Consider the following 23,703-nt stretch of genomic DNA (forward strand, 5'->3'; position numbering starts at 1 on the left):
AAACAGAGGTTGAAATTGTGGTTTGTGCTAATTAATCTCTTCGTCCCGCGTAGATAGCACTCCCTGTCCGCCACGTGTCTCAATTATTTCCAGTACTTTTGTTATCATATTTCCATGACAACGAGATTACCTTCCTAACTTCTGTATTAGGATCCGATGTCATCATTCAAACACAAAGTGTTTTGTCATTCTGAACCAATGTCTACACATGCTGATACATGGCACCTGTAAGTTTACCATTGGAAGCCAACGTGGTTGGTACTGTAGAGACAACAGCATGGGTTCGACACTGTCGGCCGCGATTACAGAAACGCCAAACCAGGTATTGCCTTCTGACGGAAGAAGTCATCATCCAATACGCCACGTGTCCGGAGCCGTCCACGCTGACATTGGATCCTGTCGCTAGCCTAAAATATTTGTCGGCTCTACGGACACGTGTCCGTCTTCTTGTGATATCAGTGAGGTCGAGGCGCATGCTCCTACTTCGTCGACCGACACGTGTTTTTCCGCAGCCTCTTGCCTTATGCGTATATATATATGAATCTCGAATGGCGAAGGGGGCTACTAGATTTGGAGAGCAGATCCTAGATTTGTTGCTTCTAAGTCAATTTCAGCATCGCGATGTCAAATGCGACTACAGGCAGCCGTAAGATCTTCAGCCTTCCGGCGGTGACTCCCAGCACCTCCGTCAACTCCGTGTCTCTCATCCACGTCCTTTCCCTGCTCGCCGACGACGTCCTCGCCCTCCGCGGCGCCGCCTTCCCCGTACACCGCAAGTACGCCCGCGAGGCGCTCCGCCAGGTCGTCGTGATCCGCGAGTTCCTTGCCGACGTTGTCGCCGAGGCCCTCCCTGCCTCCGCCTTTGTCGGGCTAGCGGAGCTCCACGTCGCGCTGCAGAAGCTCGGGCATCTCCTTCGCGACCTCGCCCGCCCTGGTGCCCGTCTCTGGGTGCTGGTTAACTCGGATCGGGTGTCGAACAACTTCAGAGCGCTGTTCAGATCCGTGGCCACCGCCCTCGAAGTCCTTCCTCTCGGCGCCGCATCGCCGGAAGTGATGGAGCTGGTTCAACTCGTGGCCGAGCAAGCGTGGAAGGCGGAGGGCGGGACCTTGCCGTCCGACGCGCTCGCCGCGCGGATTGTGTGGTCCGCGCTTGCCCTTTTCGAGAACGGCATTGAGCCCGATCTGATCGATCTCAATGATCTCATGGAACACTTGCAAATCAGAAGCTGGTCGGATTGCAGTGAGGAGATCGCCTTCCTCGAGGACTTATTCTTCGATTGCGAAGAAAATGAAGCAGCTTCAATAGGTAGCTTGGAGGCGCTCATGGCCTACTGCCGAGCAACTTTATTCGACGCCGACGACCACAATAAGAGAACCGGTGGAAACCAATTCAAGGCTCTACATCGACCAGTGAATCATGTGAACTTGGACGACCTCCGGTGCCCCATCTCTCTGGAGCTCATGCTCGACCCCGTGACGATCGCCACGGGGCAGACCTACGACCGCGCCTCCATATCCAAGTGGCTCAAGTCCGGCTGCCTTACCTGCCCCGTCACCGGCAAGAAGCTCACCGACACCGCTTTTGTCTCCAATTACGCCGTCCAGCATTTGGTCGAACAGCTCTGCGCCAGCAAGAACCTCTCCTTCCCCGAACCCAATTCAAAGCAAAAGCGTGATGGGAGCAAAACTGCGACGCCGCCGAGCTCTGCCGCGGCTGGTGCAATGAAGATGGCGGCGGCATTCCTCGTCCGCAAGCTCGCGTTCCCGACGAGCCTGGAACAGAGCAGGGCCGCGTTCGAGGTCAGGAGGCTATCGAAATCCAACGTGTTCAACAGGACTTGTTTGGTGGAGGCCGGCGCTGTGCCGTGGCTCCTCCATCTCTCCTCCTCGATGGACTCGTCAACGCAGGACAACGCGATGGCGGCGCTGCTGAATCTCTCGAAGCACCCAAGCGGCGCAAGGGCAATCGTCGAGGTCGGTGGACTCGGCCTCGTTGTGGACGTCATCAGACTAACTTTCAAGGTGGAGGCGCAGCAGAACGCCGTGGCCATCCTATTCTACCTCTCGTTGGTAGAGGAATACCGCGCCGCAATCGGGGATTTGCCAGAGGCGATTCCCTTGCTGGTGGAGTTGATGAGGGAAGGATCTTACCGTGGAAAGAAGAACGCCATCGTCACAATCTTCGGTCTCTCACTCTGTTCAAGCAACCGAGTAAAGATTTTGGAATCAGGGGCAGTGCCGGCGCTAATGGCTCTTCTCTCCGGCCAAGAAAAGGGGAACCTTGCTAACGACTCAATGGCGGTGCTCGCAAAGATCGCCGAGCATCCGGACGGAACGGCGAAGATCCTATGCTACGACGGGGCAATCTCTCGCCTAGTGGAGTTCTTCCGGTCTACGGGGACGTCGCGGTCGGGGAGGGAAAGCTGCGTATCGGCGTTGTTGTCGCTGTGCGTGAACGGCGGGGCGGAGGTGGTGGAATTGCTGCGGAGTATGCCGGTGGTGATGCCGCCGTTGTACTCACTGGTGACCGAGGGGTCGCCGCAGGCAGGGAAGAAGGCGAGATCGCTGCTCAACAGAATACACGAGGTGTGACGCCAATGGTTTTCACATTTTGGAGCATATATATTTTTGTTTTTCTTTAAATTAATCAGATTTAACTCACTGCTCGTATTTTAAAAGAGCTGTGAATTTGAGAGATTATATAATATTTATGAGTATATTAATTGTAAAGATATTCTGTATTTATATACTTATTGTAATTGGATGTATGATTTGAATGCAATAAAAGAGAAATTTTATGCATTTTCTGTTTAGTTTTGGCTACTTTTTAAAAGTATTTATTTTATTTCACTGAAAATAAAAATCAAAGAATAATTTATGGGAAAGAAGATCTTTCTCCCTCGATTAAAATGGAGCATCTTCTCTTCCCGCTAGGCATGCACGGCACATGATCTGTGAGGGCTTGAAATTAGGCCGACTCAACAATTAAATCAGGCCCAATAAGATTGACGTGGCGGTTTGTTTATTAGGGATCCTGCGATCGAATCGGGCTACAGCAAGGCGAACCCCATGGAAGGAAGCGTCGGCGAGGAGCTTGCCGTGGGCTGCGTGCTTTCCCTCAGAACCACTCTCAACGACGAAATCGAAGGCCAAATCGTCGCCTACGATCGCCCCTCCAACATTCTCGTCATCCATATCCTCCTCCCGCCTTCATCTTTTACTTCTTCGAATTTGCTTTAGATTTGTATCCTTGACTGCTTGTTGGTGATGCGCACAAGAGGGAAGTTCTAAGGCGGGGGCTCGAAGGAACGTCCGGCTTCTTAAAGCCAACTATATCAAGGACTTCACGTTTCTGAAGAAGGCGGAGGATCCACTTGACGTCGACAAGTGCTTCATCGACCTCGCAGGCCTCCAGGCCAGGGAAGACGCCGCCTTGAGGTGCTTTTTATTCCTCTTATATTTGTATTAATTTAGGTTCTTTTGTTTGAGTCTCTTCAACCTTTTGGTTATCTGTCTGTTGGCGACTTAATTGTTCACAACGTCCGAAGCAAAATTTTGGACAAATTTTGTTAGGTAAATTTGTCAACGAATGAAGTTTTGTTTCCGGTTCAAGGTCATCGGTGTGTATTTTCTTAAGCATGATCTTCTGTGTGATGTGGCGCAGACAAGCAGAGATTGAAGCTGAGAGGATTGGAGTCGGGGTGACTAGTGAGGCACAGAGCATTTTTGATGCATTATCTAAGACGTAAGTAAAAAGTTTTTACTCATTCATCTCTTTAATTCCTGTATTTGCAAATTTGACTGTGAATGGATATCTAGACAGCATTTCATCAAAGAATGTCATAGGAGTAGGTTTTCAGACTAAGATTTGACGCCTGCTGGCCATTGGAACAATTCCATTTTCTTTTTAGTAGAAGTAAAACCTTGTTTTTCAATGTAAGCCATGATTATTGGTATAATGTTAAGAACCTCTAGCAATAGTGACCGAACATGGGTAGTATATTTAGAAGTTAATTGATTAATAAAACCGGGATAAACAAGGGAAGTAGGAGAACAGATGATTTAGAAGCTCACTTCTTAAACTTTTGACTCTCTCGGTCATTATGAGTTCATCTATTTATTTGTCTATGTCTTTGTCTTGTCTTTTAATTGTTTCTTTCTACTACCTTGAATTTAGTTTTTACTGGTTGACAAAGATTTATGCCACAACCAACTCTTGTATTATTTTTTTTTTCCTTTTTTTCTTTTTGTGGCCACATAACCCATCGAAGCACTCTCAATCTAGTATTTAAGTTAAGGACTGGATCTAGGAGAACAAGACAAATCTGGAGCTAGGAGAACATGATGATTAAATCTAGGGTTAGTCGGTTGGATAACTAAGGTTTTATTGTCGCCTTCAAGTGAATCAATTGCTAAAAATATACTTTTTTTATTTCTAGTGAACTGTCTAGGCTGCCTGCACCCTAAGTGAACTAGGGTTTTACTGTTCTATTCAAGTAAACCAATTGCTAAAAAAACTTCTGTTTTTCTAGCAAACCTCCTAGGCTGCCTAGGTATGTTGTTTGAACTGTTTTTCAAAACAGACACAAAATAGTGAGTGCTTAAACAATAAATGAAGAGGTCTCTTTTCATTTCCTAGGCATAGACAGTCTTTAGAATAATGCTTTCTCAATAAATATGCAAATTGTTAGGAGGTGAATCTCTTTTTTATTTCTACTTGATTAATGGAATACCATCTCAAACTTTCAACTCTAAATCCTTTGCGGTGCTTCCAAAAGTGTTCCGGCATTCATATTGTCATGTTCATCTGTCATCTTTTAGTAAGTTGGATCCTCACTTGTCTATTTTTGTTGGTAGTTCTTCTTGTTAAAATAATCAATGCGCTTTTATCCTCCAGGATAAAAAGCAATTGTCATTTTTATGTGCAAATTTTCCCCCATGGGACCTGATAATATTTTTTTTCCCTATCATGTTTCCTATTAATGCTGGTCTACAAGGGGAGATATATTGAAGTAATGATATTTCTCTAGTTAATATTGTAAGAGAGACAGATTGAGTTCATGATGTTGATACCCTTCATATAATTGATGGTTACAGCCTTACAAGGGACAGATTGATTGATTTATGTTTTTCCAATTCATTTAGCTGATTGCCGTGAGGAGATTCTGCAGACACAACAATTCTTATAATTGATAGCCAGGAGGCATCAACATCCATGAGGCTTCTCTAGATGTTGGTGTTGAGAGGGCCTTTATGCATTCAAGATTCCCTTATCTTGAGTATTTTCTTTCAGTGGAGTCTTCTATATTTACATGCTAATTACCATGAAACTGATAGATATGACAAATGAGAGAAAATTTAAGCTAAGAATAAGACTTTGGATCCCAAACACTCTAGAAGGAGAACATTTTGTACCTAGCAAATGGGTGTACTTTAGAAGGAAAAGTGGATTTTGATGAAACATTTACTCCAGTTGCAAAAGCCAATTCTATAAGTCCCTGTTTCTTGTACAACCATCTTTAAGCTAAGAATCAGACTTTGGATCTCGAACACTCTAGAAGGAGAACATTTTGTATCTGGCAAATGGGTGGTACTTTAGAAGGAAAAGTGGGTTTTGATGAAACATTTACTCCAATTGCAAAAGCCAATTCTATAAGAGTCCCTGTTTCTTGTACAACCATCTTTAACCAGACACTAAAAGGCAATTAGATCCAAAGTAGGCATTTTCTTGGTGATTATATGAGGCAATTAGCATGGAAATTTCTGATGGATTTAATAGTGAAACAACAACCAAAAAAGTTTGTCATTTGAGACATGCATTATATGGGTCAAGAGTTGATCGATTTATGGAGATGTGAATTCCTAGCATCTACAAACAGTTGATCACACTTTTTGAAGCCTAATCAGGATACGATTGTTATCTTCAATTTATTATATGGATGATATCATTTTCAAAGGAGATGATAGAACAACAACTAAGTCTTATTTCACTAGGTGGGATTGGCTACGATCCTTCTACGCCATTGAGCTCTATCCTCTACTATATAATCATCTATACTTAAATAAATTTTATCTAATTAAGTTTTTTTTTGCCAACCTTTTCCCCATTTGATGTGTGTATTTATCATAGTTTTATATTGTGTAACTGAGCATTTATTGGTTGTTAGGTACATGTCCGTACCATCTTAAACATGTCTCTCGAAGTTTTTTCTCAATAGATGCAACTCCAACTTTCTCTCTTATGCTCTCATTTCTTATTTTGTCCATCCGCTTATGTCCACACATCCATCTTAATATCCTCATCTTTACAACTCTCATCTTCTGCTCATGTGCTCGAGTCATAGTTCAATATTCAGTATTGTATAACATAGGAAATCTAACTGACATAATGTAAAACTTTTCTTTAAGTTTTAGAGGTAATTTACTTTCACATAAAACACCTGCACCATCCTATTTATATTCTATATACGACATTTCTTTTAATCCCTCCATCATTTTATGAAAATAGTCTTAAATACTTAATGCTCTCAATTTCAAATAACTCGTCATCTCTTATCTTAATAATTGTCTCATTATGTATAATATTACTACACTTAAATTTCATATATTGTCTTTACTCTACTAAACCTAAAACCTTTAACTTTTAGTTTTTTCTACCAAGAATCTAGTTTAGCATTTACTTCTTCGTGTGACTTATCTACCAAAACAATATCTACAAACAACATACACTATGGTATTGTGTCTTGAATGTGTGTTGTCTATGATTGAATATGTCCTGTCTATGATTAGTGTAAAAAGATAGAGACTTAAAGTCGATACTTGATGTAACCTATCTTTATTGGAAATGCTTCAGTCACTCTAGTCATTACATTTTCGTATATATCTTTAATTAGTTCAATATATGTTATGTTAACACTTCTCTTTTTTATAGTGTTGTAAATGGTGGTAGGCGGTGGCGGGGCAGTCAGTGACCTTCTACTGCCTTGGCAACTGCCTAGGCGGTTGAATTTTTTTACTATTTTTATATACGTAATATTAAATAAATATATATATATAAAATATATCCCAACTATAGTTAGGAGTTGATTAAAATTATTAACCTAAATTAATTTAATTAAACCATAACTTACAACTTACTCACATATCCTGTTTCGGTCGGACGATGAGCTTGACACATCACTAGGACCATGCAACGAATTCAGACTCGTCACCAGGCCTAGGCGACACATCTAGGCCTGTCATTGGGTTCGAGCGACGCATTCACACTTGTTGCCGGATTTGGGTGATGTGTTGGGCCTGTCGCTGGTAGGGGTGACTCCATTGGACTCGTTGCCGTGCCTAAGTGATGTGTACGCATGGTGGCACAGTGGTAGTTCCTGGCGCGACGGTGGCAGAAAAAGGTGAGTTACTGCCTAAAGCACCACCTTAGCTTCAGGCAGTGCGGTTGATGTCCGCCTCCCACCTAGGTGGCCTCCTTGATCGCCATTTACAACAGTTTTTTTTAGAATTCTCCATATAATTTTTCTTGGATTTATCTTAAGTTTTTTCTAAGTCAATGAATATTATTTGTAGATCTCGCTTTTGCTTTTGCTCTAATACTTTTCAATTAGTTGCTTGAGAAGATGTATAACTTTTATTGTCAACTTTTATGAATCTAAATTAATTTTCGGTCATCGTGATCTCCTTCCTTAATCATCTTTCTATTACTCTTTTCTAAAGTTTTATAGTATGACTTATTAATTTAATACCCATATAATTTGTATAATTTTATATGTTTTCCTTGTTTTTATATTAGGAAACTAAAGTATTTACCCTCCATTGATCTCATATGATTTTTCGTTTTCAATATTGTGTTAATTAATTTTGTAAGTCATTTAATATCTTGTTTCCCTAGGCATTTTCATACCTTTATCATCTGAATATGATTTGGTCCAATGAATTTTTCATTTTGCATCCCATCCCATTTAAAGCCATTTTCAAAGGAAAGTTGATTTATCTTTTTACACTCGCCTTGATTTTGTTTCTGCTTTATGATAGGTAGGTACAATCATGCATGATCCTCACGAGGGTCGTATTGAAGCCACTTACACAATTTTGAGATATTGGAATAGTTGTCCGGGAAAAAGCCTTATTTTCTCTCAATATTATGGTTTGAATATAGATTGCTATTTTCTGATGCTAACTAACTGAGCAAGAATTTTTTTATTATTGTCCCTCTACCATTGGGTATTCGACCTTTGTTAGTGATAATTTGGTAACTTGGTGAAATGAGAAACTAGTAGTGCTTGCAAGTTCTAGTGGCATATTGTGGTTAAAATGTTTTTTTTTTTCTACTGAGGAAAAATTCCTTTCTAATTCATTGGATAAATAAGTTGAACTGAGAAATATGTTAGTTTCATTTTAATATGATTTCAGTATAGCTTATTTCCATTTATTTTTTTCTTCTTATCAAATCATTTACTGAATCAACTTTGGTTACATGTCAGGCTCCCTGTCCATTGGGATAAGACTGTTATTGTAGTTATGAATGAAGTCTGTGTTAGCAGCCCATACCTCCCCGAAAACGTCACTGGAGGAACACCAGCTGCCAATGATCGGGTGAAGAAAGTGGTATTTTTCTTACTTGGCCTTTGTGAAACCTTGGTGCTTTCGGAAAATATTTCTGTTGATCTTATCTCTTGTGTCTACCCTTATAGCTTGAGCTTGAAAGGAAAAGGCTACAAGCTCGCAATTCCAGCCAGGTCTGATTGCTTCAGCCTGTGTAGAGTTGGCTTCCTGAATCTGGTATCCTAGGTTTAAGACAATAGAAAAGAACTTGTTTATTCATCGTTGCGCTAAAAATGCACGTTCTGAGAAAAATTGTAAGCGCATAGTGTTTGTTTTACCTTGAAAAATTGTAAGCGCATGATACATTAAACCAAATAAACACTAGCAAGACTTCACTCCATTGTAACAATTCTCATATGGTTCTGATTTGTGGATAACAAATCTACGTTTGAAATTGAGCCTTTATGTTTCATTTGTATCAGCTCAACTTTTCTGCATCTTTTTACCCCTAATCAATTCCCTAGAAAGGTCATAAGAAGGCTTTAAGCTTGATCCATTCATCATCATTCGCAATTCTTTGTTGATAAACCATTGTTTGAATTAATCATTAAGATAGCTGTGTATTTCATTGCAAGTATCAAAGCTTCTTCAACTCAATAGGTATGCTCTAGATTTGGATTTTGAATCTGCTCGTCTCTCATAAAATACTCTTTATTTGATACTTCTTTTCCATGAAGATGCAAATCATGTCAATCAAAATTTGAAATTTCTTGAGAATGTGAAGACTGATTCAGAAATGTCAAGATTACTCTACGGATTGCTAATTTGTCTATAGTCCTTGAACTAGCTCCACTTCCAACATCGCTTTCAGCCAAAGTAGTCAATTACTAGGGCATGGTTGCCGCCTTGGAACCTTCAAAAAAAAAACATTCCTTTACCGTTATCTTTTTCCATCAATCTTAAGTTGTCAACTCACAATCTTGAATTCTCTTACACAAAACGCTACATTCTCACAAGGCTTCTGATCTAGAAACTAATACAATATTCGTGTTCTAGCTAAATATAGCAACAGTTTATCTTTTGTTAGGCTATGCATTTGCTTCCAAGAAAATGATAATTTACGATGATAGAAGATAACTCAGGTACCCGCACAAGCTGTTCATCCTCTTTGGTCAAAATTTGATCATTTTACGATGATAGAAGATAACTCAGGTACCCGCACAAGCTGTTCATCCTCTTTGGTCAAAATTTGTAGAGTTAAGATCTGATGGAGAATGGTGCCAAATATGCCATGAAGCTTCTCACAATCCAACCTAAAGCCTCAATCATGGCTTCCAAATTTTCCTAGACAATTTTTTTTTTATTTAACAGCACTTTGTGATGATTGATTGGTAGGTCACTTGTCACATCATTTTCACAACTTGGCAATCTCATCCTGCTGAATCCCATTACCCAATGAAGTTACCCAGCTGTGTGATAATTGAGGAGCAGGTATCCCATGCTGCTATTAACATCATTTTCTTAGGGGAAGTTTCATTTTGCCACATTCTTTATAAAACTCTCATCATTTCATGTCCTAACTATTAACATCGGTTATTCATTTGGCGGTATAATAGGGCAGCAGACACTATGCCTGTGTGCCACATCATTTTCTAGTCCAATAAATTATGACATTAATGATGAAGGACTGAAGAGTAGGAGTCTACTTTCTCTAATGTTCCATGCAGTTTCACTTTATCTTTCAATTAGAAGTAAGTGGCGTTTTGACGTTAAAGTATTGAAATGATACGTATGAGTTTGGAGGTTTTCTGAGTATTTTTTGATGGTTTCAAATTGTGATGGATATTTTTTTAAAAAAAAGGAAATTTAGTAAAGAGGTAAAGTTAGTTTTGAGATAGACGCCCTTGGCCCACGTTAAGGTGACAATGAAAAGGGTTTGGTCGGCAAGTGTTGAATGGCAGGTATTAAAGTAAGAGCCCTCTTTTTCTAAATTCCTTAACACACACACAACGAGGCTGTTTTTTATGTTTTAGTTTTTATTTTTTTATAATTCGTATATCTAAATTTTGCTAGACTAATTTTAAAGGTACACGATCTTTTTTTCTAAATCGTAGGGAAATTTAAATTGTGATTTGCGGGGATTTAAGACGTAAATAAATTAGATTTTATTTTTGCCTACCGTAATTTTATCTGTGGGGGTATATCCCAAAGTAGGTATTTGTTAGTGAATAATTTACAAATAAAACCCTCTTATTCGAAGATATCTTGATAAATTTCCTTCTCGCTCCTTTTCCCAAAATATCCTATGCTTTTAATTTATCAAGTTGTCTCGTTAAGTAACAAGTAAATGAATAATATAATAATAATAATAATAATAATTATTATTATTATTATTATTATTATTATTATTACAAGTTGGGGGTGTGGTTCCTCGATTGATCGTGCAAAGACTCCGCTCTAATCTGTAACATAAGAAACGTCAGTGCTGGGTCAGGGAAGGGGTCCTCGATATTGGCCCTCCGACGTTTAAGTCAGTCGCCGGAATAATAGAAAGATGGTGGAGACACATAGTAACAGTGAGAGCAAGAGCATGAATAACAAATATCACCTATCTCCGCTGATGCATGAATCCCTTTTATATAGTGCTACAGTAGGCGACATGCACTCTCTTCAAAGCACGAACATGTTTTCTCAACCGTTCTATGAAAAGACATGTCAGAAAAATGTCTATGACACCGTACCTTAACATGACATGTAAATCCTTGACATGACAGTAGAATCTTCCGTTGTACGATTTACCTATTGACCATGCTCTGTTGTCAGCGGCATTACCTCCCAGAGGGATATTATGAGATATGGGAGGGGGTTCCACTGTTTTGGTCGAGCAAGATAACTACTCGGCCGGGACTTCGCGCCCGATCCATCTCAGCTACTGCTCTCCTTCGTAGTACCTCGATTCAATAGGTTGTTTCTTGCTCAACCAGCTGAGCGATCTACTCAAATGAGCTTCATACCGATCAACAGTTGAAGTCGACTTTCACTCGGCCCACTTTTGGTGAGCTCGTCAGTTCTCTAGCGTTAATCGTCCTGACTTTGACCTTCACATCGGCTGCTGATCCCACTTTTGACTTATACTTAATAGACACCTTTTACCACCGCATCAATAATAATAATAATAATAATAATAATAATAATAATAATAATAATAATAATAATTTACCAAAAGGTGTACTTAGATTTTTGAATTTATCAAAAGACGTACGCTACTTTGGTATTTGTCAAAGGGAGCACATTTTTACAGTGGTCTTCCCATTGTATCCTCTTAACAAATTTGAGTGTTTTTGGATTTTCTTTTCTCTTCCATTTTTATCTTTTTTTCTCTTTCCTCCTATGCATGCAATGTCTCTTCTCTTTCCTTTCCTATTTTCTCTTTCCTCTCTTTTGTATGCATGATACTGTGAACTTAAAAAACATCCTGAGAAGCTGATTCTTTTAAAAATATTTTAACAATCCTGAGAAGTAAAAATAAACAATGGATAACACTGTTTGACTCTTTGTAGCCTCAGAAATTCATAGGACCTGAAATGGGTCTAATCGAACCTATGTAGGTCGATCAGTAGGTTTCGGTCAAAATCCACTGATAGACCTAGACATGTTCGATTGAATTAATTTCAGGTCCTATGAATTTCTGATATTGTAAGGAGTCAAACGGTGCTATCTATTGCTTATTTTGACTTCTCAGTGGTGTTAAAATATTTTAAGAAAAATTAGCTAAAAAATCTCATATCATACCCACGTCAGGCCTGATAAGGAATTATATCAAGCCCAACGTGAGCTTGATATAGAATCATATCAGACTCATGTTGGGCCTAATATAGAATCATATTAGGCCCGATATGGACATGGTATGATTTAGGCCTGCATTGGGATTTTTTGACCGATTGTTCCATTAATATTTAGCACCTTCCGAGAAGCTGAAATAATAAATGGATAACACTTTTTGACTCCTTATAGTCTCAGAAATCTACAAGATCATAAATGAGTCAAATCAGACATATCTAGGTCTATCAGTGGATTTTAGTCTTATTGGACCAATTTTATGTCAAAACACACTAATGAAGCTAGAAAGGTCTGATTGGACCCATTACTATTTTTGGCATTCTTAGTGGTGCTTCAAAAGTTTTGAAAAAAAAATCTCTTTTTTTTTTTTTTCTTCTCAAACCTGTTATGGGAGATCAACCCAATAAAAAGGCAAAAAAAAAAAAAAAAAGAGTGACATGGTGAGGGTGGAGAGGTGGAGAAGAGAGGGAGAAGCACAGCCAAAGGCCCAAGCAGAGGAGCACAGATCTTCTGGACCACTTTTTTGTGGTCTAAGGGATGTGTCACTCGTATTTGTGGTCGGATCGTGGTCGTGATCTGACCGTAAATTGTTACGATCCCTTTTTGGGTTCACCGTCCCCACCCGATTATAGTTTTTGTTTGGAGTGGGCGGTCGGAGGCCGCCCGGAGGCCGCCCGGAGACCTCCGGTGGTGGATAAATGGCCAAGTTATTGGGTGTCGAGCGAGGGTGTCCTCCGGATGGCCTTCGGCCGCTCGCTCCGAACAAAAACTATAAACTGGTGGAGACGGTGAACACAAGAAAGGATCACAACCATTTGTGACCGGATCACGATCACGATCCGATCGAAAATACGAGTGACACATCCCCTTGACTACAAAAAGTGGTACAGGAGATCCTGCCTCCAAGCAGAGGAGGAAGAAACGAGGAAAACTAATTAATAAAATAGAGTAAAATGATATCTACCTCTTTTAGTGGTGTTTGGGTATTTTCTTTCCGTTTTGAATTTGTCATTTTAATGTTTAATCAACTCATCTTTAAATCTTAAAGAGAAAAAATTCTCTATTTTTTTCTTTTTTATTTCGTTTTTATTGGATCTGATATGGGGAGATATAAAACCCAACGTGGGCTTAATCTCCCATAATAGGTTTGAGAAAAAAAGGGAAAAAATAAATTTTTTTAAAACTTTTGAACCACTACTAGTAATGACGAAAATAGTAATAGGTCCAATCAGACTTTTCTAGCTCTATCAGTGGATTTTTCTTGTAGATTTCTGAGGCTGCAATTAGTCAAAAGGTGTTATTCATTACTTGTTTTGACTTCTCGGAAGGTGCTAAATATTAATGGAACAATCGGCCAAAAAATCCTAATGTGGGTCTGATATAGAATCATATCAGCTCTAATATATATAATCATATCAGGTCCACATTGGGCCTGATATGATTCTATATCAAGTCTAACATGGCCCTGATATAATTCTATATCAGGCCCAACATGGGCCTGATATGATTCTATATTAGGCCTAACATGGGGTCTGATATAATTCCATATCAGGTTCAATATGGGCATGATATGAAATTTTTTAGCTAATTCTTCTAAAAATATTTTAACACCACTAAGAAACCAAAATAAGCAATAGATAACATCGTTTGACTCCTTACCGTCTCAGAAATCCATAGAACTTGAAATGAATCAAATCGGATATGTCTAAGTCCATCAGTGGATTTTGACCGAAATCTACTAATGAACTTACATAGGTCCGATTGAACCAATTTCAAGTCCTATGAATTTATGAGGTTGTAAGGAGCCAAATAGTGTTATCCATTGTTTATTTTAGCTTCTCAGGAGTGTTAAAATATTTTTAGAATAATCAGCTTCTCAAGAGGTTTTTTAAGTTCACATTATCATGCATACAAAAGAGAGAAAAGAAAAAATAGGAGAGGAAAGAAACAAGATGTTGCATGCATAGGAGAAAAGAAAATAGAGAAAAATAGTAGATTATCCTGTTCGAAAATTATGGACATGACAAGTTGGCGATGTGGCTGCTGTGTTGATTGGATGTGGACTCCGCTCCGCTCTGCAATCACAAGAAATATCAGTGTCGTGATAGGGAAGGGGCCTTTAACGTTAGCCCTCTGATGCTCAAGTTAGTAATATAGATACATGTATAAATAGTGAATAACGTATATCTCCACCGGTGCATGAATCCCTCTTTATATAATACCCCAGCGAGCGACGTACACGCTCCTCGAGGCATGAGCACGTTCTCCAATTTGTCCTATGAAAGGACCTGTTAGGGAAAGTGCCTCTGACACCATACTTTAACAAGGCATGCATATCCTTGATAAGACAGTAGAAACTTTCGTCGTATGATCTGCCTGTTGACCATGCCTTATGTCAGCGACACTATCTCGAAAAAGGATTTTAAGAGATATATCAATGATCCCTCTATTCGGCCGAGCGGGATAGCCACTCAGCTAGGAACTCCTCCGTTCGGACGGACTCGGCTGCTCTTCCCTATAGTGACTCGATTCGGTAGCTTGTTTCCACCCGACAGGACTAATGCTTTGATTGTCCCAACATAACTCTGCTTCGTGATATGTGTCTGATGATTGTGGTTGTACGGGCATTCTGTTTACACTAGCCTTTCCTGGTCAGGCAGTTTGTTCTCGATCAACCATTGCAGGAGATATCCATTCGACCCCCCCTTTGGCGAGCTCATTTGTTTTCTGACGTTGACTTCCTTGACTTTGACCTCTACGTTGGCTGCAATCTCCATCCTTTGACCTGCACTTAGTGGGCCCCCATTATCACCGCAACAATCTAGCGGCGACTATAAACCCATGTCTACATCAATAGTCAAGCGACAACTATAAATCCTTGTCTATGTCAACAGTCGAGCGACGACTCTAAATCCTTGTCTACGTCAATAGTCGAGCGACAACTATAAACCCTTATCTACGTCAACAGTCGAGCGACGACTATAAACCCTTGTCTACGTCAACAATCGAGCGACCACTATAAACCCTTGTCTACGTCAATAGTCAAGCGACGACTATAAACCCTTGTCTATGTCTACAGTCGAGCGACGACTATAAACCCATGTCTACGTCAACAGTCGAGCGACGACTATAAACCCTTGTCTACGTCAACAGTCAAGCAGTCGACGTCTATACATCCTTGTCTACGTCAACAGTTAAGTGGCGACTATAGATCCTTGTCTTTGTAAATAGTCGAGCGATGATTATAAACCCAAGTCTACACATCAATAGTTGAGCGGTGACTATAAACCCAAGTCTACGCATCAACAGCCGAGGGGCGACTTTAAAATTAAATTGGTGATGAATAAAGACGAGCGACTTCCATAAAGCCCGAAAGTAAAGTTAACAGGTCGAGTAGTGACCAAAGCAGAGATGCATCGCTATGATATAGCCGTCCAGCTTATGCTAGAATGAGCATTTAGACGTTTTTGAGACTAATTACACCGACGATCGAGAAAGCAGTGAATTATACTTAGGGAAATTTCATAAAATGCTAAGTAGTATACTGCCCAATTGTGCCGAACGACGAGGAGTGAAGGGACATTTGCAAAAATCTAACAAAGTGAAGGAACGCCGAACGACAATGCATAAGGGAATACTTGCAAAAAATAATTGAAGAAAGATGCGTCGAACGGGTGATCATGCATTGATACTTAGAAAATTCTATACATAACATCCGGAGGGAGTGCAAAAGAAGGTCTGCAAAGCAGAGAGGGGGATCACTTGAGATAATCCAGTACGTTATCTGCAGCAACTTGGTCAGCTTCTCTCGATTGATGATCTTGTTGGTCACTGTGGAAGGGAGATAGCCACCGCCCTTCAGCTAGTCGAGGGTCCCATTAATGTCAAAGTTGAAGAGGCAGAGCGCGCGGTCCGTGAACCGGTCATTGAAGGAGTTCAAGCGGAGATATTCCCGTTTGAAGACTTCAAATCGACCGGGCTTTGCATCTTGATAAATTTGGAGGGCCGATCGGGATGCTTCCAACTCGCTAAGTGTAGAAAAATTTGCTAAGTGTTGTCATCAACTATCCCGATCGACACAGATATATAACCATCCCGATCGGCACAGATACCTGACTGTGATATAGCCGAGCAGTCGATCCATCACCAGCCTTTTTAACTATCATCCGAGCGGTCACACACACTCAGGTTAGTAAAATAAATCCGAACAGGATATTTGTTATCCGTTCGGGATGCACCCAAGTCAGCAAATGAAGCTGAGCGACGGATCCACCACCCACCTTTTTACGGTATCATTCAATTAGGAGCTCAAGAATAAAGAAGGCCCAATCAGACGTGGAGGTGACCAGGGACGCTACTTGTCCAGTTAGTCGGACTTGCAGCCTTCGATTAGATTTGAGGGGAAGGCTTGTGATGCAGTGATAATGAGGGGCCCACTAAGTCCAAGTCAATGGATGGAGATCACAGCCGACGTTAGAGCTGTAAACGAGCCGAGCTGAGCCGAGCTTTGGGGTGTTCAAACTTGTTTGATAAGATAGCCGAGTCGAGCCGAGCCGAGCTTAAAATGAACCAAACTTTTGAAATGAGTGTTCAAGCTTGACTTGGTTTATTTTTTATGAACTTGAGCTTGTTTGAAGCTTGGCTTGAGCTTGGTTCGTTTAGATGTTATCAAGCTCTCAATTCGAGCTTGGCTTGAGCTTGGTTCATTTAGATGTTATCAAGCTCTCAATTCAAGTTTGTTTGATTATTTGAAACTTTTAATTGTTTGATTGATTATTAAGATTGATAATTTAAATTTATTTATTTTTTATTTTATTTTATTATTTATTTAGTATTTTCAAAAAAAATATTAATAAATATGATTCGTGAACATTGTTCATGAACGTTGTTCACGAACGTTAACGAGCTGAACACATATGTGTTTAAGCTTGTTTGTTTAGCTTAACGAGCTGTTCAAGCTTGTTTATTTAATTAATCTTATGCATATTAAACGAACATAAACAAACTCTTACCAAGCCGAACACCAAGCTTGTTCACGAACGCTTGGTTCATTTACAGCCCTAGCCGACGTGGAGGTCAAAGTTAAGAAGATCAACGCCAGAAAACCAACAGGCTCGCTAAAGGGGGCCGAACAAAGCTCTCCTACAATGACCGATCGAGAACGAATTGTCAGACTGATAAAGGCTGGTGTAAACAGAACGTCTGTACAACCAAGATCATCAGGCGCTTATCACGAAGCAAAGTTACGTTGGGACAATCAGAGCATTAGTCCGGTCGGGCGGAAATAAGCTACTGAGTCGAGACACCGCAGGGAAAAGCAGTCGAGTCTGCCCGAGAGGAGTTCCTAGCCGAGCGGCTATCCCACTCCGCCGAATAGAGGGATCATTAATGTATTTCTTAAAATCCTTTTAGGAGATAGTGCCGCTGACACAAGGTATGATTAACAGGCGGATCGTACGATGAAAGTTTCTACTGCCTTGTCAGAGATATGCATGCCCTATCAAGGTATGATGTTAGAGGCATTTCCTAGCAGGTCATTTCATAGGATAAATTGGAGAACGTGCTCATGCATCGAGGAGCGTGCACATCACTCACTGGGGCTCTATATAAAATGGGGTCCATGCACCAGTGGAGGTACGCGTTATTCACTATTTACTCCCGCGTCTACTGTTGCTCCGTCTTTTTCCTCTTTTCGATGATTGGCTTGAGCTTCAGAGGGTCAACGCTGTGACCCCTTTCCTGGCTTGGCACTGACATTCCTTGTGATTGCAGAGCGGATCGAAGTCCACATCCAGTTAATACAGCAGCCACATCTCCAGCTTGCCATTTCTATGATTTTCGGACAGGATCATCAAAGAAAAAAAAATGAAAAACAGTCAAATTTATCAAGAGGGTAGAATAGGAGAATACTATAAAAAGGTGTTTTCTTTAATAAACACCAAAATAGTATACGTCTTTTAGTAAATTCAAAAATCTAAGTACTACTTTTGGTAAATTACCGTAATAATAATATGATTGATACTAAATATGAGTATACATTGTTGAGATAATGCAACTTATTAATTGCATTGTATTATTGTAACTACACCTTTATCTTAGTGCTGGAGGTTGATGGTAAAGCAAATATTAAGCATTCACTTTTAGTTATAAAGTTAAAGTAATTATTTTAATATGCAAAATAAATTGGAATCTTTCTTCTTCTCTTCCTTTATGATGATACTTAGGCTATGAATGAGAAAGAACTGATTTTTCCATTCTAACTATTTGGTATTGGGAAACTGATTCTATTTCTCTCTAAATTTGCCATCGATGATCATTTGCCTATGTATCAACCATCGAAATCAAATCTCGATTGAATTGGATGCTTAAAAGGAATCCATAAAATAATTACTCGTCACTAAAGTCCCTATTCATTGATCGCCAATCAACCTTCATTCAAGCCTTGAAATCCTATCTTTCTTGTCTTCTCTCCTCACACCTTTTTACCACTAAATTGTCTTTTTCACTTAGAATTGTCTGTTACACATTTTTCTTGAAGAAACTAAAAAAACAAAAAAAGATTCTGAGGGAAAATAAAATAGTTGTTTTCTAGAGAATTTGACTTTAATATGTAAAAAATTGTAAAGCAGCAATACTATAAAAGGAGAATTAGCTACAATAAAAAAGAATCCAAGTGTGGAATAAGATATGGAAATGCATCATTTATCGAAAAGATATTAAAATAAATTATGTAATGATTAAAAGATCAGGTGAATATTGATTAATAAATATCTTTCCTTTAATAAAAATATTTCCCTAAATTAATATTATGTATTCATTTTTCAGTTTTCATTTTTTTTAAAGAGCTAGAAACATAAATTTTTCACCAACCAAAGGCAAAATCAAAAATATTTTTGACATTAAAAATATATATAAAAAAACATGAAGTATTTTACTAGTAGTATTAAAGTTTGAAAATATTCTACAATAAAAAATAAAAAAATTAAGCTAGCAAATTTTCTTTTACCCCCTTAAAATTCTATATTCCATATCCTAGAAATACAATCTCTAAATGATAAAGCAATTGCCGTAGAGTGAGAAGTGCGGCTGCTCCAGAGCAGATCAAGAGCAGAGCTGGAGTTTAGAGTGCGATCTACCCAAACCCTACTGGATTTTAGCTTCGCTGATCCTTTGCTCTTTGGTTTTTGTTGCTGTTCTCGAGATATTCCAGGTTTGTTTCTGAATCTTCGTCGCCATTTAATCTCTGTCCCACATTTTTGAGCAATACTCGCAGGTGGTGTGCACAATAAATGCAGTGGAAGGACGGGCTTTGGTGTTTCGTTTTGGTTTACAGAATTAGGGTTCTTGAGTTAAGTGGTCGGTTGAAGTAGAGGAGCGGAGAAATGGCCGGAGGTGGTGCGGCGCCGGCGCCGAAGCAGGACGAGTTGCAGCCCCACCCGGTGAGGGAGCAGCTCCCCAATGTGTCATACTGCATCACCAGCCCTCCTCCCTGGCGTGAGCGCTTCATCATCTTCTTAGCTCCCTAAGAGATCTGATGGCTTTTGATCAGCCTTTGAACTTTTCTACTTCTTTTAGTCTTCTAGCTGTTATTTCAGTGGATTTGATCTGGTTTTCTTCACCTTTGGATTGCAGCTGAGGCCGTACTTCTTGGTTTCCAACATTTTCTTGTCATGCTAGGAACTACTGTTATTATCCCCACTGCACTTGTTCCTCAAATGGGCGGAGGAAATGTAAGAATAGATCAGTTTGTGGGGAAAATCTTATTATTTCCCCCCCATTTGTACACATTAGATTGATTATGTTCATTGCTGTTTTTGATTTCTTAGCTTGTAATGACTTGACAAAAATTTCTTCATAAACAAAACAGGACGACAAAGCCAGGGTAGTCCAAACAATATTGTTTGTGTCTGGCATCAACACTCTTTTTCAAACTTTCTTTGGGACACGCCTGCCCGCTGTGATCGGAGGTTCATATACTTTTGTTGTGCCGACCATCTCTATCATCTTGGCTGGTCGTTATAGTGACATTGTGGATCCTCATGAGGTTGGTAGAAGATTTAACTACGGTTCATACTTCATACTCCCATTCTTTGAACATGCTCACACGATTTCTTTTCTACTTAGAAATTTTTACATATAATGCGTGGAACCCAAGGTGCTCTTATTGTTGCTTCAACACTTCAGATTATCGTTGGTTTCAGTGGTCTTTGGCGAAACGTCACTCGGTTAGTAAGCTTTCATCCTGTCTATGCTAGTTGTTGCCTGCTATTTTTTTTTGTTGATCTTCTTAAATTTATCGTGCCTCATGTCAGATTCTTAAGTCCGTTGGCAGCTGTACCCCTCGTTGCGCTTTCTGGTTTTGGGCTTTATGAGTTTGGCTTCCCAGGGGTAACAATTTACCATTTTATGGAAATTTAAGTTTTAAAGTTCTGAAGTCCTATCTTGGTTCTGGTTATTTGTCATTCCACTAGTCATTTTATATCTATGTTCCTAACTTGGTACATTTTGGATGATAGGTTGCCAAATGCATTGAAATTGGGCTTCCACAGATAATTCTTTTAGTCTTATTCTCACAGGTATAGATACATGAAGAAAAAAAAATTTTCAACTGCTTTTGCATTGTTGTATTTGCACTTTTCATTTAGGTTTAGTGAACCATTTCTTAGCATCCATGTTCAACCGCTTTATGTGCTCTATGACAGTATCTTCCTCACGCTCTTCACTCGGACAAGCCTGTTTTTGACAGATTTTCTGTCATATTTTCGATCACAATTGTATGGTTTTATGCATACTTGCTTACCGTTGGAGGGGCATATAGACATTCACCACCAAAGACACAATTACATTGTCGTACAGACCGTTCAGGACTTGTTGGCGGTGCTCCTTGGTAGGGGGTATATATATATATTTAACATTCTTATGCTGCCATGTTTGTAGTTTTTGATATCCTGATTGTAACAAAAATAGGATAAGAGTTCCATATCCCTTTCAATGGGGTGCACCAACATTTGATGCTGGTGAAGCTTTTGCAATGATGGCTGCATCATTTGTTGCTCTTGTCGAGGTAAATTCTCTTTATCTTGAATCTTATGCTTGAATTGACTGGAACTATGTTCTTATAGTGATTTAATTATTCAAGTTTTCTTAGCCAATTTGAATATCTTTATGATTTTGTATCTTGTTACTCTGGACAGTCTACTGGAACTTTTATTGCAGTCACAAGATATGCTAGTGCAACGCCATGCCCGCCTTCTGTTCTCAGCCGTGGTATTGGTTGGCAGGTATATGATCATCGATTGCCTTTAATTGTTTTATAACAGAAACTATCTTCTTAGTATCTCAATTCCCATGAAGCACATAACAATAATCCGAACTCCAGGGCATAGGCATCTTACTGGATGGAATTTTTGGAACCGCGAATGGCTCTTCAGTGTCGGTGTAAGTTTCATGGCGTGACTTGTCTTTCTGTTGTTTCCTGGTTTAACTCGAATGTATAATTCTTCCCTTTTTTATATAATATTTTTTAATCATTTATGTGCAGAGAGAATACTGGTTTACTAGCCTTGACTCGCGTTGGCAGCAGAAGAGTTGTGCAGATATCTGCCGGATTCATGATATTCTTTTCGATTCTCGGTAAGCTTCTTTTTTCTCTAATTTTTGGTTTCCAACTAATTTGCTTCTTGTTTCTGTCTTTTCTCTAATTAAAACTTATTTATTTAAATATGCAGTGTGTCTATAATTTGCTCTTGGTTGTTGTCGTCTATAATTTGTTACATTATATCTTTAAAATATGTGACCAGAATCACCTTTTATTCTATTCACGTTTTTTTCTCTTAAACAAATTATCTCTTAACATTGAAATGCAGCTCTCCTCTACTCATCTACTCAATGAAGGCCCAAATGAAATTAAAAAAAAAATGAAGGTTCAAATGAAATTGTATATATCTTTTATCATTTAATATGCGTATCTCATTGCATCATTTAATATGCGTATCATTTGTTTTTGTGTTGACTAATCATTAGGAGAATTTATGTATCACTAGAGAAGCACTTTTTTTACATGAACTTGGTTTTCATGATAGTTAGATAGGCTAATCAACTGATTTTCTTTGCCAACTAGGAAAATTTGGAGCTGTTTTTGCCTCAATTCCTGCACCAATTTTTGCAGCTCTCTACTGCATTTTTTTTGCATATGTTGGTATGTAGTTTGATGCAATACAACTTCTCAGTTTCCTCATTCGAGATTATATGCAGCATTCAATTTTGTCTTTATGCTCAAACAGGTTCAGTTGGCCTTAGCTTTCTTCAATTCTGCAATCTCAACAGCTTCAGAACTTTGTTCATCTTAGGATTCTCAATTTTTATGGGTCTGTCAGTTCCACAATACTTCAACGAGTACACTTCGGTTGCTGGCTTCGGACCAGTTCATGTTGGAGCCAGATGGGTCTGTCGAACTAAGTGAATTCCTAATTCCTTGAGATTGCCCATCCATTGGTTCATTTTTCTTTCTTTTCTTTTTTTTTTGCAGTTTAACGATATTGTCAATGTGATATTCTCTTCAAAGCCATTTGTCGCTGGTCTAGTGGCATTTTTCTTGGACAACACATTGCATAGGCATGATCCTACCGCGAAAAGGGACAGAGGGTATCATTGGTGGAAAAGGTTTCGAAGCTTCAAAGGCGATGTGAGAAGTGAGGAATTCTACGAATTGCCATTTAACCTCAATAAGTTTTTTCCATCTGTTTGATATTCCAGGAGTAGATGTGACTGTCGAATCTACTACTAATCGAATTAGAGAGTTCTTCTGTAAGAGTCAGTTGTATTTCATCTTGCTTATTTGCCGACTTACTGTGAAGTGAATCCTGAGTCGATGAATCGTTTTCTGTTTTATCCAAGTGTAAGTTTTATTCACTCGATGGAATTGCCAGTGTTACCACTAACTTAATCTTCCTAGTGACTACTTTTTAATGATGCTTAATCAATTACCCGCAGACCTTTTTTTTCTGCGATGGCATCTCATTCAAAGCCCTCAGGGATTGGTGTGGTGGTAAGCCCTCGGGGATTGGTGTGGTGGTAAGAAATATGATGTAGTTTTTAAATAATGAAGGTTTAATTTTCACGGAAGGCATACTTATAGTGAGTGGCCTATTCGTGGAGTTGGGCGTCATGATAGGAGCTATCGTGAGTTTTTGGATTTATTTGATGGACAGAATATGGAACTGAACGATTTGGGCTTGAGGTTAATTAATTTTAAATGTGGACAATCTTTCAGTCGTCATCCAGTAAATTGGGAAGGATGAGCAACTCCTCCGTTGG

The 23,703-nt window shown here is 39.4% G+C and overlaps 3 protein-coding genes across 6 annotated transcripts; all 3 read left to right on the forward strand.

The window, feature by feature from the left end:
* The first annotated feature begins 621 nt into the window (after positions 1 to 621).
* Positions 622 to 2,592, forward strand: LOC121995179 (U-box domain-containing protein 18-like). The gene has a single exon (XM_042548990.1). It carries the CDS (start codon positions 622 to 624, stop codon positions 2,590 to 2,592), a length of 1,971 nt encoding a protein of 656 aa, XP_042404924.1.
* A 430-nt stretch (positions 2,593 to 3,022) lies between these two features.
* LOC121997550 (protein LSM12 homolog) lies at positions 3,023 to 9,012 on the forward strand. Its single transcript, XM_042552018.1, has 5 exons — positions 3,023 to 3,193; positions 3,276 to 3,438; positions 3,665 to 3,745; positions 8,487 to 8,610; positions 8,697 to 9,012. Exons 1-5 carry the CDS (start codon positions 3,070 to 3,072, stop codon positions 8,745 to 8,747), a joined length of 543 nt encoding a protein of 180 aa, XP_042407952.1. The 5' UTR covers positions 3,023 to 3,069; the 3' UTR covers positions 8,748 to 9,012.
* A 10,410-nt stretch (positions 9,013 to 19,422) lies between these two features.
* On the forward strand, positions 19,423 to 23,298 carry LOC121997551 (nucleobase-ascorbate transporter 6-like). Of its 4 annotated transcripts, none has more exons than XM_042552019.1 (15): positions 19,423 to 19,597; positions 19,661 to 19,881; positions 20,020 to 20,117; positions 20,255 to 20,431; positions 20,512 to 20,612; positions 20,700 to 20,775; positions 20,904 to 20,963; positions 21,090 to 21,274; positions 21,355 to 21,451; positions 21,582 to 21,668; positions 21,767 to 21,825; positions 21,929 to 22,020; positions 22,508 to 22,585; positions 22,671 to 22,831; positions 22,916 to 23,298. In XM_042552019.1, exons 2-15 carry the CDS (start codon positions 19,770 to 19,772, stop codon positions 23,132 to 23,134), a joined length of 1,602 nt encoding a protein of 533 aa, XP_042407953.1. In that variant the 5' UTR covers positions 19,423 to 19,597; positions 19,661 to 19,769; the 3' UTR covers positions 23,135 to 23,298. The 4 variants fall into 4 exon arrangements, with proteins under 4 accessions (XP_042407953.1, XP_042407955.1, XP_042407954.1 ...); XM_042552021.1 differs by having other exon boundaries at positions 19,683 to 19,881; XM_042552020.1 differs by having other exon boundaries at positions 19,721 to 19,881.
* Positions 23,299 to 23,703: the final 405 nt, after the last annotated feature.

The sequence above is a fragment of the Zingiber officinale genome, chromosome 6A, assembly GCF_018446385.1.
Source record: "Zingiber officinale cultivar Zhangliang chromosome 6A, Zo_v1.1, whole genome shotgun sequence".
Lineage (NCBI taxonomy): Eukaryota > Viridiplantae > Streptophyta > Magnoliopsida > Zingiberales > Zingiberaceae > Zingiber > Zingiber officinale.

Excerpts from the sequence above, each read along its gene's own strand:
- LOC121997551 (XM_042552019.1), top strand. The coding sequence starts at position 19,770 with ATGGCCGGAGGTGGTGCGGCGCCGGCGCCGAAGCAGGACGAGTTGCAG. Across the intron at positions 21,669-21,766 it reads GCCGTGGTATTGGTTGGCAG|GGCATAGGCATCTTACTGGA; the intron begins GTATATGATCAT and ends TCCGAACTCCAG. Across the intron at positions 22,021-22,507 it reads GATATTCTTTTCGATTCTCG|GAAAATTTGGAGCTGTTTTT; the intron begins GTAAGCTTCTTT and ends TTTGCCAACTAG.
- LOC121997550 (XM_042552018.1), top strand. The coding sequence starts at position 3,070 with ATGGAAGGAAGCGTCGGCGAGGAGCTTGCCGTGGGCTGCGTGCTTTCC. Across the intron at positions 3,194-3,275 it reads CTCCAACATTCTCGTCATCC|AAGAGGGAAGTTCTAAGGCG; the intron begins ATATCCTCCTCC and ends GGTGATGCGCAC. Across the intron at positions 3,746-8,486 it reads TTTGATGCATTATCTAAGAC|GCTCCCTGTCCATTGGGATA; the intron begins GTAAGTAAAAAG and ends GTTACATGTCAG.
- LOC121995179 (XM_042548990.1), top strand. The coding sequence starts at position 622 with ATGTCAAATGCGACTACAGGCAGCCGTAAGATCTTCAGCCTTCCGGCG.